The following is a 19,656-nucleotide window of genomic DNA, read 5'->3' as shown; positions in this document are numbered from 1 at the left end:
TCACCGACAGTAACTTCTCCATCCTGTGGTCGTGCCACAAAGAGCCCAATGGGGTCCAGAGGTTCCTCTGGTTGTGTCTCAGCAGATGAAACTGAAATAAACATCGTAATTACTATTTAGATTTTTTTTTGCATCAAACTATATAGTGAATTAGTTAATTAATTAAAAAATATCTCAGTAGATTTCTTCCGCCTCTGAGATTCCGTATTCTTTATGATCTGCTTTCATCTACTCTATCTCACTTACTCTAAGGAGTTTCTGTGTATGTTCTTCCCTTCTGCTAATAAACCAGACTTGCTGACAATGTTAATTCTCTATTACCTTCTGTGTTTTGGCTGCTTTCTGCTGGTGGAGCAGGTGACCCTGAGGCAGCTGGGTCTGGAACCACTTCTGCAGGAGTGACTGTCTCACTCTTTTCTGGAAATGAATGTAAGCCAAGATTAGAGAAAGTCGTATTTCCTCTTTCCTTCTGAAGAAATTTTGCAAAAGAACAGCCTTTGATATGTTAGGAAATGCAGAGAAATTAGCTGTTGTTTCCTAGAGCTTAGAGGATGTGCTGGAAGCAGAAGGGGCCCACTGAAGCTGGATGATGAGGCTTTCTCTGTTGCTGAGCTCAAAAAGAGCTGATGCCTGTTTTTCTAAATTCTATAGTCTTGATGTGTAGAAACATGTCAGCTAATGAATAATGCTATTATTTGCTGCAAACACCAGTAGTCTAAACAAAAAAAAAAAAAGAAAAATTATGTAATTATTATCTTTGTAAACAATTTGCTTATTCATGAAATTTTGTTTAACGGTGCTGCTGGAATGTAATGTTACAAAGGCTATTGTTGTTGAGCTTGGAAAAAGCTTGAGCTTGGAAAAAGCTCTAGACTCTGCTAGTAAACAATATGGATAAAGCATTTTAAAAATCCATCTGTAAGTTCTTCCTCTGGCTTATGGAAGTTTGTATCCTCTCAATTAAACCATGACCTCAGAGACAAATTCAGGCAAATGCATTTGGCACAATGGAGAAGATAGAATTGTCTGAAAATTGAGTAGGAGTGAGCAACTGGAGCAGATGGAGGGAGGTAGAATTTCTTGAAATAGATCAGTTGCAGCAAGATATTTTTTTCCCCCGTAGGTAGTGGAGCCACTTCCAAATAATAATGGGCAATCCAGTTACTCTGTAACATAACATACTCCACTATGCTCCAGAGCATTATTTGCAAGTTATCTGCCTTTAGCAGGCTCTAATGGAACCAACCTGAAAGACAGTGAGGAAAATATAATGAGTACAATATGGACAAGTTTGCTTTCAGGATGAGACAGTCAGCAGGACCATATTTCTGCATGCTCTGACAGCTGCTAAGTTGTACTAATCCATACCAGGATTTCCCCTTACACATAATCTGCCATGCCCCATGTCTTTGCCTATGGAACAGGACACCTTGACTCGTGTTAAACATTCCCCAGTTTCTTTTCAGCTGACCAGGTCTCACAAGGTCTCATCGTGTTGCTAGAACAGTGATAGCAAAGAAAAGGAAGTGAAATAAACAACCTGAGTTAGAGGCTTTTTGCCAAGTTAAAAAGCAAAAAGTCAAATACCAGAAGTGGTAAATGGACACAATTTTGGAGGGGAAAAAGGGATCTGGAAGGTCAATATGCTTCAAGAAATGAGTGATTTCATCTATCCTAAGCATCTTCAGATATTTTTTTATGAGAAAATTCCAGGGAATTTGACTCTTTAGATTTATTCCCAGGAAAAGCCTGGGAAAGTTACTGAAACTTCCATGTAACTGGTCTTTAAATGTGTATGAAGGTAGTAATAATGGGAGATACACAAATAGTACAAAGGTTAGTCTTCATATTTAAGCCTGTCTTAAAATACACATTTTTCATAACAGAAAATTTTGAGACAACTTTGGGGAATGTATGAGCTTCTAGAAACATTACAGTATAACTTGTAAATGTTTTGTCAATTGTTAAAATTTTGTATTTAAATTAAATTATTATAAGAAAATACCAGTCCTAAGATCAGGCATCTTATTTTAAGTTAGAGTGAGGGTTAGATTAACTTTGCTTTGATTTTCAGTTGTTAAATGTTTAAAGGTGAAGCTAACCTACGACAGCTTGACAGAATTCTTGAGCTGTGCATTGACATTTCCCTAGGATCTCCTCTCTGTGGAATTCTGACACCTGGAAAGAGGTGTCTCAGCCATAGGAAATGTATTCCTCAGCTTAGTATGAATTAGAAGCTTCAAATAATTGGGAAAAACAGCTGTATTGCTGGTAGAGAAATGTTACAGTGTTAAAACTGGCTAATTTCCACAGGCTTTATTCATGAAGGTAGCATGTGGGACCGGAAATACTGATGAAACCAAAATTGTTTAGGAAATGTTGTACCTGGTTCCTTGACCTTGAGTTCAAATTTGACCTTGGAACTTCCAGCTATTACAGCATATGTCACATCATCTTCTTTTCCTACGTTATTGATTATCAGTGAATGCTTGTTGCCTTCTGTCTTGATGACATATTTTTCACTTTCAGTAATTTCTGTGCCAGCTCGCTGCCATTTCACCTTGATGCCAGATTTTTCTGTCTCTGCTTCAAACACAGCTGTGTTTCCGGCTGTCACCTCTGCTGTCTTTGGCTTCTTGGTAAATGCAGAAACTAAAAAAAGAGAGAGGGCTCACAAAAATCTGTTTTGCGATTGTGGCGTATCTGGTGTAGTCAGCTGTTGTGGCTGTAGCAGCTGTCTCCTTTCTGTCCCATCTGCCCATGCAAGATATAAATTACAACACTTTTCACAGAGAAGTTGTGGAATTGTCTTTGAGTTTATCAAGTTCGGTGTCTCACTGAGATGCCATATCTCCTCCACATTGTCATGAAATAAAGTGGAATGGATAGCAAAGTCACCTCACTTTCCGTCTTCCTCTTTCTTTTCTCCCATATTGAGTTCTGATTTTTCATAAGTGAAAGTTTTGATCTATGACAAGATGGCATGGTATATATTCTTACATATCTAGCTGTCTACATTAATTTGCCACGCACTTTTATCTAGAATTATTAATTTTGTCCTAACAGCTGCTTAATATGGTTGTTACAGAGGACCAGGATTTGTTCTTCAACAACACTGCAGTTTATGCAGTAACCTGTATTAGTGCCCTAGTACACCACAATGAATTAAAAGTTCATCTTTTGTCCTTCTGTTTTGACTGATCAAGGCTTTAGTGGAAAAGGATTCCCATTCCTAGGATGACCCTTGTAATATCATTCCAGCTAAAATGATACCAATTCCTGTTCGTATTCAGAAGTTTACATCCGCATTAAAAGTTGGAGCACTTGCCTACATGACACTCAACAATTAGTTTTCTAATTACTTGCAAGGTAGGTTAAAATATTTCCTCAATGTGTCAAGAAACACTTAGGAAGCTTATAAGGGGAATTAATGAAACTATTAATATATAGGGTAAACAAGTGTAAACCAAATGATGTTTTAATTCAAATGCAATCAAAGTAGTACAGCAGATTGGAAACTGTAAACAAGCAATGCATCATGATTTTGATATGTGAGTACTCTAATCTCTCTCAAGATTGGGTTTTAGCAAAGTAACTTATTTTACTAATTTATTTCACCCGATTTATTTATTTATATTACTTAATCTTTATTTTCAATCAAGTTTTGCATTTCATGCTTGTGTTTTTGTCTTAAAAAAAAATCTGTTATAATTTGCTAAGTACCATGAGCTATGCACATGTGTAAAAATACAAGCAATTAACATTCTGATTCATGCACTGCATGTTTTTTTGTGCATCATTCTGCCATCTTTCTATTGACTCACCCCTATACAACTACATTTTTATAAAATACTAGTAATTTCATCACATCTAATTTTATCAGTCACCTCTGTGGTAAATTGTCTATGGCTCTCCTCCTCTGGCAGCCGCAAGAACTCTTCCAACACGACAACAGTTATAATTAGCTTTGAACTTTTAGTTCTGCTTTATAAAAATGAAAAGAACATGGCATGGAAATGTTTTAAAAGAAAAAGTTTATATTCATGTTCAAACAGGTGCTTTGGTTCATGTAAGTGGTATATGGTTAATAATGCCATCTATTCTTTTTATAAAATTTCTATTCCTGTATATATTCCTTATATCTTCAGACTGCATGATTCAGTTGATATTAGTGGAGTTACATCTGCAAAGATTTCATCTGATGGCCTTTGGTCTTTAGTCATAATACAATTCGTGCTTCTTGCATTGGTTTGCAAAGGATTTGAACCTTCTTAGGCATCAGTTAAAATATGAGCTACAAATACTTTTAGGATTTAGTAAATACTGAATTTTGCTTTTACTCATTATATAAAAACCAAAATTATATTTTTTCAATTTCTTTTTATTCCCCCCCAATTTTATATTTCTGATGAAAACACAATTTTAGTTTTCAATGAGCCTAGAAAAGCCTTGACTGACCTTCTGTTTTATTCTTCTGCATGCTTTCCTTCCTTGTTAAAACTGTGGGAAATTTCCTCTGGGAGTGGAATGCTCCTGCATGCTTACAATTGAGTTTTTTTCTAATCTGGTGTAATAGTTCTTTAAAAAATACAGTGCTTTGTAGAATACAGGACTATGTACTGTAGTGGCCTACAGCACGCTGCCTGTTACCAGTTGTGCACCTTTTGATACTGTACTGCACTTCCCTAAATAACACAGCAGGGGTACAGCGGTGCAGTGTGTCCTGAATAACGGCAGGAGGGTTTCTCTGCACTGCAGGCTGGACATGCACCATTCAAAAGACATGTAAAGGTGGCCAGGCTACTCCACAGTGGGCAGGCAGGTCAGTTCTGGGGCCCACTCACTAGCTGGCTCCTTTCCCTACCATTCTACGGACAAAGCAGTAAAGAGGCATGTTTTTAGTCTTTAAGTGCTATTATCTTCACTCCTCTATTTAAGCACAAAAGAATCTATAAATACATTAATTACCTAACAGCAAAGTGATTTGTAAAGCTTCCAGCCTACAGTGTCAGGGTTTCATGATACACATACTTGGAAGTAACTCTGTGATCTGCTATACACCCTGTAAAGTGATTAGGTTTCTTACATTTGCTTTGTAGATGACTCAACGAGAACAAAATTGTTGGTGAGAACACAGTGAGAAATCTGCACCACTACATAACATTTCTGGCTTTAGGAAATCTAAACACATATGCAAAAGTCTATAAGTAAGACTCCCTGTATTCCCTCCCCCCTTTCCTGCCAAAAGACTCACTTTAGTTCCAGCTTAAAATGATTGTGAATATTTCTGGTAAGTACAGAATTGGAAAAGCCCAAAATCTCCCATGAGAACAAACGCCTGCAAGAACAGTTGCTGTGTACCCACTTTTCCACTGGTAAAGGAGACCTGAGTTTTAATTGAGCCTTTTTCCTGTACTTGAGATTCAGTCAGTGTGGGGCAATGTCCAGAGTGGCTTCTCTCTATCCAGCTGTATTCTCTTTCATCTTTCACTGCTCTTTTTGCAAGGAAAACTAAAGATGTAGGGCTGGAGATTTTACAGGAAATTACTTTGCTGCAGAAGAGAGATTGCTGAACAAGCACGTGAAGAGAATTCCATAATTTTTCCTTTTGGGGAAAAAAAGAGGCTGCTTTACAGAATAAAGAGTTCAGTTATTCCCCACCCCTTCATTGTGGCTGCTACTTTAAGTAATGTGTAAATCCAAGTTGACCAGAAGTTTTCTTTTTCTCATGCAGCTATACCAATCTAATTCAGGTATTTCCTCTTTAGGAATACTCCTGAACACCACCAACCAAAACTTCTGGTCTGTCCTGAAAACAACAATTTTGCCTGCTTTTATTAGAAACACATTCCCCATCCGACAATCTCTCTCTCTTCAATGTTTGGCTTCTACCCAGGTATACCTCTCTGAGTTCTATATATCCATCCCATGCTCTAAACACTCTTGAATATGACCACCACCGTGAGGCTGTGGAAAACCCACTGACTGTGGCACCTCTTGGGTGATGCTGTGGAATGTGTCAGCCACTGACAGATCTCAGGCACTATCCTGTGTTTATCCAGGCTCCAGGTGCCCGTGCAGTGAGGAGTTGTGGGGCTGGGGCACCTGATGTCCTCTGCTGCCCACCGTGTCCACTCTCTGATTCCTGACATGTTCTAACCCAGCCAGCACAAGGGGAGAGAAAAGAGACAGTACTAGCACACCATGGCAGTTCTGGAGAGAGGGCAGAGGCCCATGTGAGTTAACAGTGCTGATGAAGACAGAAAGTATTGAAGGTGCTCTGTGTGTGTGTTTAGTGGGGATGGAATTGGTGCTGCTGTAGGGATTTAATGGAGGGAGAGAAGAGGCGCTAAGCTAATAAAAGAAAATGAGCCTAGGGCTACTTTGTACTATGCCATTTTTCAACACTTCACCTCCCATAACCCAGGCTTCCTAATCACTTCTAACTTCCATGATGCAAACACACTCACATAATTTCTGAGTAACATAAACCAGCAAATTTTACCCCAGGCAGAAGAGGAAACAGCTGTATGTGGTCAGCAGTTATCTTGCAGAAACTTTTTGGTGGTTAAAGCTGCAGCTACCAGAACTTGCATCCTCTAAAACTCTTGAAACACCTGACGAGGTACACATCAACCATAACACTATATATATTACATGAGTTACAGCTTAATTTGTCAGTAATACAAACCTCTGTTTGGAGGTCTGTGATCAGATTGCATTTTGAAAGTTTATTAATAGGTCTTTCCATCAGGAGAATGAAGAAAAATAAAACACATTTGTTTTGGGACAAATTAAACTAGAATGAAATAATTTCCGTTCCAAAACGAACTTTCTGTAATAGTCACCTAAATAAATTAACAAAACTAATATTCTGCCTTCATTCTGCTCCCATTTATTCAATCTTCATACTAGCACTTTTATGCTTTCTGACCTGATTTGAAACAATATCTTTCTAACATCCATCATCAAACAAGTTTACTATCATGCTTCAAGTCTCTTTCATACTCTCCTATGCAAAACCCAAGAAATGGCTAAGCTACTACCAGGGTTTCTATTTATTGTACTAATAATTGTTTACACTCTTGTTGAACTATCCATCTATTTATTGGGCTTTTATTTCATGAGTGTTCGAGGCAGACACTGTTTTTCTGTTGTCTTTGTACAGCATTAAATTGTGAGTAGGTAGCTGCTAAGTACTGTTGTATCTCTAAAAAGAATAAAAAATAGTATTAGAAGCTAGAAAAGCAATTATTTAATTATTCAGAAAAAGTGGAGGTTAAGGTGTATTTTAAAATAATGTTCAAATTACCAAAATAATTTCATTTGCTAGCAACATGCCCTAAATAATCTGGTTTAGAGTCACAAGCATAGGCTGAAAACCTATTCCTGAAATACTGGAATTTCAAAGTATGTGTGAATTACATGAAATGAAAGTGAGCAAGAAATATGGATTTTTACAAGAGTGATTTTAACTACAGAGTGGTAGGGGAGAATGTGTGTTGGATGACATTTTCAGATGATATTTCTGCCTTTCTGAAATAAAACCTGTTAAAGGTATAAATTCTTGACGAGAATGTAATGTATCTAGTTGAATGCAGGTGCTAGAAACTACAGCAGAAATCTGTGAGGAGTGAAATTAGACAAAATAATCACAGGTTTCTCCCACAAAGTTGAGTTATCTTACTGCACAGTCTCTGTATTTGGTGTTAAAATATGTATTTTAATGTATTTAATATTAATGATGCCAATATATTTAATATTACAAAAGTATTGTTAGCTTTTGGAACTCTTTAATTTGTTAAGTGTTCATGTTGAAAATTGATCTTTGCTTACACTTGGCATCTAGTTTTGCTTCTGTATCATTTGCTCCTCCATTGAGTCAAAAGCCAAACTGAGGATAAGCAGACTTCAGTAATGGAGCTTGTAAATTCCTTTCTGAGGAACTATATAAAGATGCTGCACATTCCTCCGTCAGGACCTAAGTGGCTTCTTGCAATTACAAGCCTAATCATTCCATGATCCAAAAGCTATTGAAAGACTCAATCTTATCATTCCTTGCCTGCTTCAGCAGCTGAGATTGCAAATTCCTGCAACATGAGCAACGGGCGAGGAATAGTTGCACTAATCAGTCACCTCTCTCTCTATGCATCCATCACACCTTCTGTAAAAGTCTCAGCTTGGTTTGAATCTTAACTTACCAAAGAGGAAACTATGGAATGAATTTAGGGTTTTTTCTGCATTCCTGTGGTGCATAGAAGTTTATTGCGGTACTTTGTTGTGCTAGGTGCTTGCAAATGTGAAAGAATGATCTCATATTCAAACTAAAATTCAGTGGTTTACTCTTCATTATGCAACTATTGTTATTGTTATTGTTATTATTATTATTATTATTATTATTATTATTATTATCTCTGTATACTTAGAAGTTATTTGTAAATTCCTGATGAAATTTCCTAATCAGAGCTGCAAAATCTAGACTCCTCAATCTATAAAATATGTGAGTAAAAGTTGACTGATTCTCAGAGAAGGTGAGTAATATAGACTTCTCCTTTTCCAGCTATAATAATGCACACACTTCCCATTAAGTCCCATTTATCTACTAAATTTGGTATTTAAAAAGTCAACTATTTCCTCCTAATGTCATAAAATATTGTTAGGGAAATGGATGGGGTTTCTTTAACCTTTCTGAATTTTCAGAACCAAAAAAGTGATCAAAATTTTCCAAATAGTGAGCTTTGGAACAAAGATTAACTGTGAAATGTTTAAATCAAAGTGAGAAGAACATAAGGTTTCTGCAAAAGAATCCTGCAAAAAGTGGTGCTTTTCAAAGTTTGATTGCTCTGACACTAAACTCTGACAGGTCTTACAAATTCTGTTGCTCTTATACATGGTGTAGATTTTCTAGAATGCTAAGACAGTTCTTTTGGCATTCTTGAAATAAGTAGGGGAGTGTTTTATCCTGAAGTATTTTAGTTGGGCAGTTTCAAGTGAAAAAATGTCTATTGGAAAATCTACTTCACCACTTCATTTTAAGTTTAATGTTTTATTCAATGATTTTTTTTAGGTTTTTTGGTGGGATTTTTGGGGAGTTTTGGTGGGTGGTTTTTCTGTTTATTTGGTTTTCTGGGTGGTTTTATTTTGTTGTTGTTTGCTTCTTTTAACATTTTAAAAGGCCTGTTAAAACAGCAGATATAAGCAGAATATCTCTGATCATTCTTTGACATTAATAATTTTATTTTGCTTATACACCAGATGCACAAATTTCAGTAATATCGACTAGGGACTTCTTTGGGCTCTTCTGTAATCTAACTGTATGGTGTGTGAAAGGCAGGAATTCTGAGTTATCCAAGTATGATTTGCCCAGTGGTTATTTGGCCCTCCTGAGCTGGTGCTCAACATTATCCCATCTTGAAATGGCTTGAACTGTATAAACAACATGAAATAGAAAACCAAAGGGATTAATGTCTCCTAGGAGACTGAGAAGATCCTCTCTAAAAGTTATGGGGCATGTGAGTTGTTCTGTCTCGGACAGAGTGGGTAATAAGAGCTTTTCCTCCCCCTGCTGTGATAATCCCAGTGTTTGGTCTGGTTTGTTCATAAGAACTGTGTAGGACTAGTGATGTTAGACACCTGTTAGATTTCTCTGGAGAAATAAGTTGTAATAGAATTTCTCTTCACAATCAGCCAGCAAAAGTGGGTATCTTCACAGATTCATTGCCTTTCATCCACAGAGAATGAAAAAGTTAATTTAAAGGCAATTAAACAATTAGAAATCAGAAGTCGTAATGCCAAGGTGATCACACTGTCAAGTTTTCCCTGCTGTGTTGCATTTCTTTTTGTCTGCATTCACAACAATTAGACATTTCAAAAAATTTAAAAATCGTGTGACTTTAAAAGCAGAATACAAGTATGATTTTCTCATTTTTGGGGTGATTACTGAACATTTGCAGTTTATATTTTCAAGTTTTTGTCTGCAATTTCAGGATCTAAAATACATATTTGTTTTTCATATATACAGTTATATACAATGAAATCTACTTTCATTAGAAATGGCAGCCTTATGAATATGAAATTATGTTATTTTTGTAATAAAATGGAAGGATTGCTGACACCACTGTTGCCTTAGGGTTATCCTATAAAGGGAACACAAAGAATCTTGTTGGAGTTCACCATGCTTTAGTGCTTTGCAGTTTGTAATGGGAGAGGGTCTGGGTGCGTAATGGGTCTGCCTCTGGCAGTAGCTGATATAAAATATTCTGGTCAAATGAAGATTCTTCTTAACAAATTCTCCTTTCGTTATTGTGACCATAGGAGATTGTCTCATTGACCAGACTGAGAGGAGACCAAGTGTCTGCTCAGGCCTTTGCAAAGCACAAAGGCCATTATTAATAATTATTAATAAACCTCCACAGCTGTCACTGGCTAACTCTGGAAAGTGCACATTATTATAAACAAGTGCACCTTGAATTGTACATTCCGGTAGTGGTGACTCTGGGTGTGCACTGGCAGCAATGAAGTGAGAGCTCTAAAGTGGAGAATCCCAGATTTAGTACAAGTTCCTCCAGGCCTGACTACTGAATATGTTCGCACTCAAGAAACAATCATAAGTTCATCTTTTGTCAGGTTTTTTTTCCAAATTTCCTTGTGGACACAAAGTGCTCCTCAGGCATCTTTCTCTGCAGGTGTCCTGAAATTAAACTGTCTCTACCTACCAGGTTCTCTTCCTTCTCAAAACACCAGATCCATTGCACTTGCACCCTATCCTAGGCCTCCTCTATGTGGGCAGCATCTGAGTGATTCCTCATTTAAAGATTTTAAATTTAAAAATTGAGATTTGTAAATCTGAAATACTTTCCTGGCATTTTTGTCTGTGGCTCTGTGACCTTGGCTTTCTGAAAAGTGCTGGTTATCTTCTGGCTCAAGGGGAAAGGATGAAGGAGGGCAAGGGAAAAAGAATTGCATGTATTCATCACAGTACAATGTTGCCTTTTTTTCCTAGAGTTCTGTTTTCAGTGGTAGAAAGAACTAGAAAGAATAAACTCCAAACCAAGTACTGTTTGCTTTCATTTCCACAGAGATTTCATTAACAATAAATACCATCAAATTTTGCCAATAGTACTTCTACAAATTTTCAGGGGGAAAAAAACCCAGACCCAAAATAAAAGCAAGAGAGGTTTATGCTATTTAGCTGTCCAAGAGAGAGACTACAAGGCTTAATTTTTTATTTTTTTTCAGAGTCCTAAAGGTGACTAGGAAAGGAAATGAGAAATTAAAAGCATCTGAGAATTAAATGCCTTTCATCTTTATTTTTTTTTTCTCACCCAAAGTCTCTTAAGAAAAACCTGTGGCTGAGGGTTATCAAAGCAGTTAGTGATTTCTCTGCAAGATAACTCAATATCTCTAACATTTATAACTTAATAAAATAAAGTTCCTTTTTCCCATCTATTTTTTTCCTTTGAGGCATCTCATTTCTCTAGAGTACATAATCTACTCACATTTTCCCCTGTCAGGCTGTTCTTAGTTTTGTCTGTCAGTTATGATCCTTACCTGTTTTCTTTACAGGCTCTGGCATCTTCACTTGGTTTCTGATGAGGCTCCCAGTTGTATCTGGAAAGCAGGGTGAGAGTTACACAGGAATGTGACTGCAGGGCTTTTGAGACCCCCTAAAGAAGCACTCGATGGAAGCCCCCATCCTGCTCCTCCCCCTTGATCCCCCACTGTTGTCAACTACGGCACCTTATCAACTGCAGGACACACTTGACAGGCTACATCAGCTGGGATAAATATAGCCAAGTTCCAGGAGTCAGGGAGCTCAAGCCACCCAAGACTGGCTACCACCGATCTGTTGGTATAAACCAGAGCACAATATGATGCTGCACATGCGTACAGTGCATTTGCTGGCTCCAGACATGTACTGCATGAAGAATTCCAGCACTGCCATCTTTATAGCACATTCAGCAAACCAGATCTGGTAGTTGCATCTCCTGTAAGCTGGCTCCTGCTTACTCAAAGTGTGTATTTGCTTAATTCTTGCTACTTATTTCAGTTTTTGTTTTTGCATCATAATTGGGTCAGAGCTGATCAGCTCCTCAGAAACTGTTTGTCTTGTTTCTTTTTTAGTTCTTCTACCTAAGACAGTAATTGTAAATTGTAACTGTGAACCTTAAGGAAAGAACTTTTTTTGCAGAGACACTTACACATTACTGACATTTGCAGTCACAAGTAGAAAGCATGACACTACTTAAATAGTTTTAGTCCTCCCTCCCCATCCACCCACTTGATCCACCACATAAGTTTCTTGATAGCTACCAAGGTTTTTTTTTCCTTCTTTTAAATATCATTTTAAAAATAGTTCCAAGGTTCTGCTCTACACCACTAGAAGTTTCAATTTTGCTTAATCATATAGAAAAGATCTGGGGGAAAATCTTACTAGAAAATTATTCTTGTATGTATTCTTCATGCTCCAATCATTGCTTCTTATTTATTCATATATTTAGCATATGGCAAAATAGTGACTGTGGACAATCACTCTTTTATTATCATGATGGTTTATCAATTTTGAGTTTTAAACTTTATCAGAAAAACTCTGGAGACCAACCATTTAACATATTTTTCCACCACTGTATTGACAAAAAAAAAAAAAAAAAAAAAAAAAAGAAGCTGCGGTTTTCATTTTTCCCTCCCAGCTCTACTATCCTGTAAAAAACTCCTATTTAAAGGATTTCATCTTTTAGCATGGAGTCCAGAATAGACCAGTGTGCAAGCAGCTCATCAGTCACTGTACTCTGTCTCTTTCCCATCTGACTCTCCTGGTAGGCTGATAGGACAAATGTGAGCATGCAAGAAACACTGCTGACACCTCTCCTGATTTGGGGCCAAATACTTCCTTCCCTTCGCTTGAAACAATTTTTTATGGATGAATGAGGAAGATGGGCAGGATGTTGCCTGTGTTTATTTTCCATTGACTCTGTTTCCAGTGGAGCACAAGTTACCATGATATGTATTTGACTACTATCTTGTGCCTGAGGTACTTCACTGGGAGTCAGGAAATCGTGGCTCTTTGCTTTGACTTGAAACCTTCCAAAGGGCTTGGGTCTCACTTCTTCCCCACAATGAAACAGAGCTATGAGGATTTAATATGATGCAGGGAAATGATCCAAATCCAATAATAGCTTTGCAGATGTTGTGATTTTTAATGTTATTTAAAATAACATTTCAAATGTTTTGCTATGTTCAAGACTGGGAAAAATGAATGCTTTGTCTGCTATTACACCTTAGGTTACCAGGTGGCAGCATTGTTGTAATAGTAATTTTTTTTCTAGCATGTTCTACATTATATTGCATTACATTATATTACATTATTTTACATTACATTACATTACATTACATTACATTACATTACATTATATTACTACTTTTAATAATAAAACTGCTGTGCAGATGAAATAAGTAATTTAAATGGCTACACTAACCCAAAATAGATGTGCAGTGGGTTGTGATTACTTTCTAGTGCACTGCAACACTAGCAAGTGTGTGAAGTTTCATCCCATATTCAAATGAAACTGATGTACAAGAACAGTGAAGCAACATGTAATAAATGTCTCAGGGCCTGTGCTTAAAAAGTGAGTGAGAGGGAAAATTCTTTCTTTTCAGAAGAATTATGCTGAAATTATTGTTCTGTGCTTCAGATAGTGTCTTTCACCACGTAATTCAAAATTAAGTTCAAAAATAACAGAAATTGGTGGCCTGCAGTGACAGGCTTTGTAATTTTGCATAGCTGCACCATGGCTTACACATAGAAAACCAAGGATTTATTATTTATAGCCAAAGTTAACAGCATCTCCTTTTAAAAGGGCTATCCAACTTCTTAGTAAAAGGCAACATAATTTAGGTGCTCGTGACTCTGCCCAAATGTAGCTATCCAGGCATATATAGGTAGCTATATAGGCAGAAAGTCTATATATTACTTTTCTATTTTGGGCTTCTTTTCCTGGTAGTTTCTGTCATGCCATTTAATTTCTTGTCTCTATTTCTTTATTTGCTTCTCTGCCTCTTTGTTTTGTTTCATGAAAGTACCACCTCCTTGGTGGTTCCGCAGTTTCTGAGGACAAGGCAGTAAAATTGCCTCAGTGGCTGGAGATTTGCTGGTGTGAATGGTGGGACAGCTGAGGTGGCTCAGTGCAGAGCACAGGCCCAGCAGGACTCATCCACTGGAGCACTCATAGAATCATAGAATATCCTGAAGGAATCCACAAGGATCATCGAGTCCAGCTCCTGACTTTGCACGGGACAAGCCCCAGTACTCACACCACGTACCTGAGGGCATTGTCCAAGTGCTTCTTGGGTTCTGCTGTTACTTTCCTGGGAGTTCTGTTCTAGTGCCCACTCACCCTCTGGGTGAAGAGTCTGTCCCCAATATCCAGCCTAAACCTCACTGTTTCCTTTGCATTTTTGAATCACAGAGTGCTGGTGTGTACAGTGCAAAACCACTTGATGCTACTGACAGAACTTGAGTTTACAGAGACTTAGGAGATTTTGATAGTAAAAGATTTTAAAATCATAGAAAATTTGGGGAGTTAGAAAGTTAGGCTTGGAAAGCCCTGGGGAAAGTGTTAAAAGTAGGCCTTGGGAAATGTTAGACCTTGTGCTTGCTAAGATCATGTGAAACTGCACCTGTGCGGTCAGTATATGATAAATGATATAATTGTTAGATGTGATTAGGTATAATTATTGTTTAAAGAATCATGAGACACTATGTTAGGGGTTTGAGAGGAATCATGAGAAATCCATGCTTGGGTAAAATCAATGCATACGATAGAACAATGTAAGTTTAATAGTTAATATGAAAGTTATATAACGATAGAGTATAAAAACATGTTCAACTCAAAAAAAAAAACTTGGTTCAAAACCAAGTTGGGTCAGATTTGGGTATGTGTACCCCTGACACCCAGAGCTCTTAATAAAGCACCTTCATATAATCATTCTGTGATTATGTGTGTTCCTGAACGCTAACATTTTGGGTAATTCTGGTCCTGCTTATTTGAACTTCCCTCTGTGCTACCATTTTGTATCCCTACTCTTTTCACTCCATATTTGAGTTCTTTCTGTATATTTGACAGCAACTTGCTTTCATTTCAGGGATGTTCTTTTAACTGGCTTGATGATAAACATCCTGAGTTGCTGCATATTCTAGACTGTGGGGGGAAAAAAATGCAGGCTGCATATGCTCAGTGAGAACTTTTTACATTTCATCCTCTAAAGAAGTTTTGTTTGTGTCAATGAGGTCCATTGCAGGGGTCAGCAGAGTTTTCTCTGCATTTATCTCTGGGCTAATGCGGGACTTGGACTTAATCCACATGCTTGAACTAAAAGCAAACAGCTCTGTGTCCTGTGCTCCAAACATTACCTCCCTCAGGCACACCAGAATAAAGGGGAGAACTGGAAGGGTTGGGGAGAAAATAGTTGAAATTTCAGAGGGAGAAGGGATCACACCAAGTTGAGTGGGAGGAGGAAATAAAAATGTGTGATGAAAGGGAGGAAATTTGTTTTTCCTAGGTAATATGGGAGGGATCTGAAATAGATTCTCAAAGGACAAGAGTATCAGATGGGGAGCTGGGATAGAAATGGGGCGGAGGGAAGAGAACTGGTGATAAGACTGAAACTGTAAGAGGATGTGGGATGGGAAAACTAAAAATGCTGAACAAATACATTGGAATTGAGAACCATTCACATAAAGAGAAGCTGGAGGCATATGTGAGAAAAGTTGGCCAGAGAGGAAGCAATAAACTAGCTGGGCAAAAGTTGAAAATGGACTTTGAGAATAAAGCAGTAGGAATCTACTAAATATGGAGGCATCTGTTGGCTGAATCTAGGCATGGAGAAAATCTGAACAAAGAGCTGGGAATTGATAGCTCAGGCTAGCAGAGAAAGGAAAGCACAGTGTGGGTGAGCAGGAAAAAATGGGAGAGGGAATATCTAGAGAAGAAATCTAAAATTATGTTTCTGAAAGCAGACACCCAAAACTAAGAAATTTAGTTAGGTAAATCTAAAAGAACCCAAACTGATTTGTATATGCAAATGCCCAGATCAGCACCCAAACATTTTTCACTTTGCATAAGGCAGAGGAATCGAAGCATTCTGCACAAAAGCACCAGTGGTCCAAGAGCTTCTTATATCGAGAGCACTGCTGCTCTGCTGCTGGGGAGTTAAAACAAGCTCAGAGGGAGCCCTTAAGGCACAGAAACTGCATTCCTTCCTACCACAAAGCCGCTTCCCCAATCCTTTGCATAACCTTGGTCTCCCCAATACCTCCTCCCACCCTTCTTTCTCCTCCACTGCCTCCTGCTAGCCTTATCTGCTCCACCACATCCTCATTCCTCTCCTGTCCATAGACTGCTCTGCCCATTCTCACGTACTGCTTTGGCTCCCCAATAGCAAAAGGTAACACTGTGGGGAACTAAAGGCATGAAGAAGGAGGATGTGGCTGGATGAGTGGAGAGAATGGAAAGAAACACAGAATGGAAAGAAAGTTGCCCTGAAAAACCTGATCTAATAGGCCTGCTTCAGGTAGGGGTTTGGATGGGGTGACCTCCAAACGTCCCTTCCAACCCAGGTTGCTCTGTGATCCTGTGTGCTGATGTGAGGTGTTGGGCTGAGGCAGGCATAGATGAGTTATGAGTGAGGAAATGAGGAAGAATTTCTCAGCTTACTGATGTTTTCATGTTCTTTGGAAGAAGTTCACGTTCCCCAGCTCTTGGAATAGGACTATGATTATTTGGTTTATATACAGACCTCTCTAATAGCACAGGCTCAACTGAATTGCAACGTGCAAATTTGTTAGAGAAAGGTGAAACTTGGTGAAGTTTTAGCTGCTGGCACAGTTGCTTTAAAGAGCAAGCTTTTTGTCTGCTTCACTGTAATATATTAGTGGTTCATTACAGTAGCGTTTTTATTACAAGCACTACATTTTTAGTGTTTTAGGTATATGGGTATGCAAAACCATGTAAATCTGATTTGGGCATTTCTTAGAACAAGGGAAGGTGGTGAGATAGCAAGTTAACACTCAAAATAAATTAGAAATAAATGCAAATGCTTGGAATTGGTACCACAGTCTGTGTCATATCATAGTCTTTCCTATACATTTTCAATACCCAAGTGTGGGATTTCCATTGCAAACATGCTGTTCTGGGCATTTTCAAATAAAAAATGCTTATTGTGTTGTCATCAGTAATAAAGCCTTTGCTATGAATTTACAATGTGCAGCTAGAGCACAAGGAAAATTTCAAGCAACAGTATAAATAGACTGAATTGATCTGTCATTGTTATGAAGCTGGTACTATACTTTGAATTAAGCTCGATGATTATGAAGTGAATTTTGTTGTGTGGAGATTTGAATGAGGGAGGAAAAAATGGAAAGAAATGGAAGGAAGGCAAAGAGATTAAGTGATACAAATAGAAAAATAAACTAAGGCAAAAGGCTTACTGAGGAAAAGAAACCTGGCAATGTATAGAGCCTAAGCCCTGTTGTAATCACAACTGAAGACAAACACAGATTATAAGACTCTGTCAGTGTATGAATCTTGAAATGAGGGTATACAGAGAAAATTTCATGGAGGAGACAAAAAATCTCCAGCAGATATATTAGGATGCGTATGTATGCATTTTTGAGGAAGTTTGGTGAATTCAATAAATGTGGGGTTTCAGGCAAAAATAAACCATAACACCTTTAAGTGCAGTTCTGTCTAGTGTAGGTGAGTAGTAGCTTACATCTAGAAATGTCTAAAACTCTTTTTGATTGAGTAGAATTTAAAAATACATACTACCACTGTAAATTATTATAAGTAGATTATCAGTATAGCCAGTGAATTTTTTTATAACTTTGATGCCTCTGATGTACAGCTAGAGGGAGTTTAATACATTGTAGGAGCAGTTCAGTATTTTGAATTTAGCTCACTGATAGTTTTCTGGACAATTTTTCAATGAGAATTGATTAGGAACCATTCAGCAGTGAATAAAGCTGACTTTTAAAGCAGGCTGTAGAGGGCCAAATATAAGTTGAATAACCAGCTGTAGTATGAACACTTGCTTTGAAAGAGGATTGATGATATCTAACAGCAGTGGGCTGCAAAATGTTCCGATGAACTTGTTCTAATCATCGGTCATCTCTCCAAATAATGATTCCCCCCGACCTTTCTCGAGCACGTCTGCCTGTCTAGTACTTTGGCCACCTTCAGAGAAAACAGAATGCTTGCTCCTCTGTAATTTTGCAGAACCTGTGATTTAGTCATACTCATTTTGGTATTTTTGTCTAAAACAGCCGAAGAGTTCCTGCTTGCACGTGCAGCTGAATGGGGATAATTCAGCTTGCTTAGACAGCCTAGTGTCCCGAGCAATTGGATTGTGTGGCAGACAAACAGTACTCTGGCACAGAAGTATCATCATTTGGTCTCCTTCACAGCTGCAACACATGGTTATTCACTCTTTATGCCATAGATGAAAAACCTAACCAGAAGCAGATGGGGAGTGAATATTTTTAGAAACAGTATTTCAAAGCATTAACAAGAGGAAGAGAAAAAGTTTTCAGCTTAGTAGAGAAAATTTTAAACTTTCTTGCTCAAATATATTCAATATTACTTTAAAAAAATAAATTATTAATAATACTCTTCCCCAAAATATTTTTCTCAGATTCTTCTATTTCCATGTTTCTTGTGGTCAAAATCAGTGTAAAATGCAAATTATTTAATTCAAGTGTAAGTAGTTGCGCTAAATTAACATTTTATAGTAATGCATAGTGCTCAAATAGCTCATTTAAAGGTTCATGTTGTTTCTGTTTGAATGATTATTTTAATTTTGTATTATTTCTCCAGCATCTAATAGGATTTTATGCAAGACTTGCTAGGGAAAGGGGAAAATAGGTCTCATAGATCTTAGAAAGCTTTTTGGTAAGCTTGAAATGGTTTTTGTGATATCTTAAGCATCTCCACAATTAACTCACCAGTTGGCTCTTTTCTGTTATCATAGTTCTCCTGCAAGAGGAAATGATCCTTCTCCTCCAAATTACAGTGTCAGAGAAGGATCAGTTCTGCTTTTGAAGCTGTGTTTTTGATAAAGATATTTTTATGAAGAGATGAATTATTACTCTAGTTTTCTTGAATATCAAGTCTGCAAGTCTGATGAGTGCAAATGTCTTTAATCTCTTTTTAATTCCAGGCCAGCAGAGGAGAGTCCTCATCAGCACCAAGCAGAGAAGTCCTGAGTTTCTGGCTTAGCAAGAAGGAACCTTAATTGTGTCAGTGTTTGGTGTTGTTCTAGTCTTCTGAGAGCTACCTTCAACATCTTCAGCTTCCATCCTGAAACTTCAATATGGATGCAGATGGAAATATCCGAGTCTAATTTAGTGAGTATTACATTTTTTCCTATCGGAATTAAATCCTTCCAGTACAATTTTAGAAACAAAATGTCTTCTTATTTTGACTTATCCTCACCCTAAGTGAATGAAAAATATTTGACATGATCCTCAAAGCACAGTAACTAAAAGTTGGATTACAAAATTTTCAGAAGCATGAAAGATAACTCTCTGTTAATTTTTGGCACTGACTGATGAATTTATCATGTTCATGAACTGGGAATAAGAATTGGGAAGTAGTACTTTGT

General features: G+C 37.6%; 1 protein-coding gene across 1 annotated transcript in view; it reads right to left on the bottom strand.

The window, feature by feature from the left end:
• The window catches only part of MYBPC3 (myosin binding protein C3), a 62,586-nt gene extending 50,851 nt beyond the window's left edge, over positions 1-11,735 (bottom strand). Inside the window, exons 1-4 of the mRNA XM_058829656.1 lie at positions 11,551-11,735; positions 2,386-2,652; positions 322-417; positions 5-91 (exon numbers count right to left, since the gene is read on the bottom strand). Of these exons, the coding sequence (XP_058685639.1) occupies positions 5-91; positions 322-417; positions 2,386-2,652; positions 11,551-11,575 (475 nt within the window). The 5' untranslated portion in view covers positions 11,576-11,735. The remainder of the gene's footprint in view (positions 1-4; positions 92-321; positions 418-2,385; positions 2,653-11,550) is intronic.
• Between the last annotated feature and the right edge of the window lie 7,921 nt (positions 11,736-19,656).

Source organism: Poecile atricapillus, chromosome 1 (assembly GCF_030490865.1).
Source record: "Poecile atricapillus isolate bPoeAtr1 chromosome 1, bPoeAtr1.hap1, whole genome shotgun sequence".
Classification (NCBI taxonomy): Eukaryota; Metazoa; Chordata; class Aves; order Passeriformes; family Paridae; genus Poecile; species Poecile atricapillus.
Note: the sequence above shows the minus strand (reverse complement) of the source record. Positions and strands in the feature narration are given on the sequence as shown.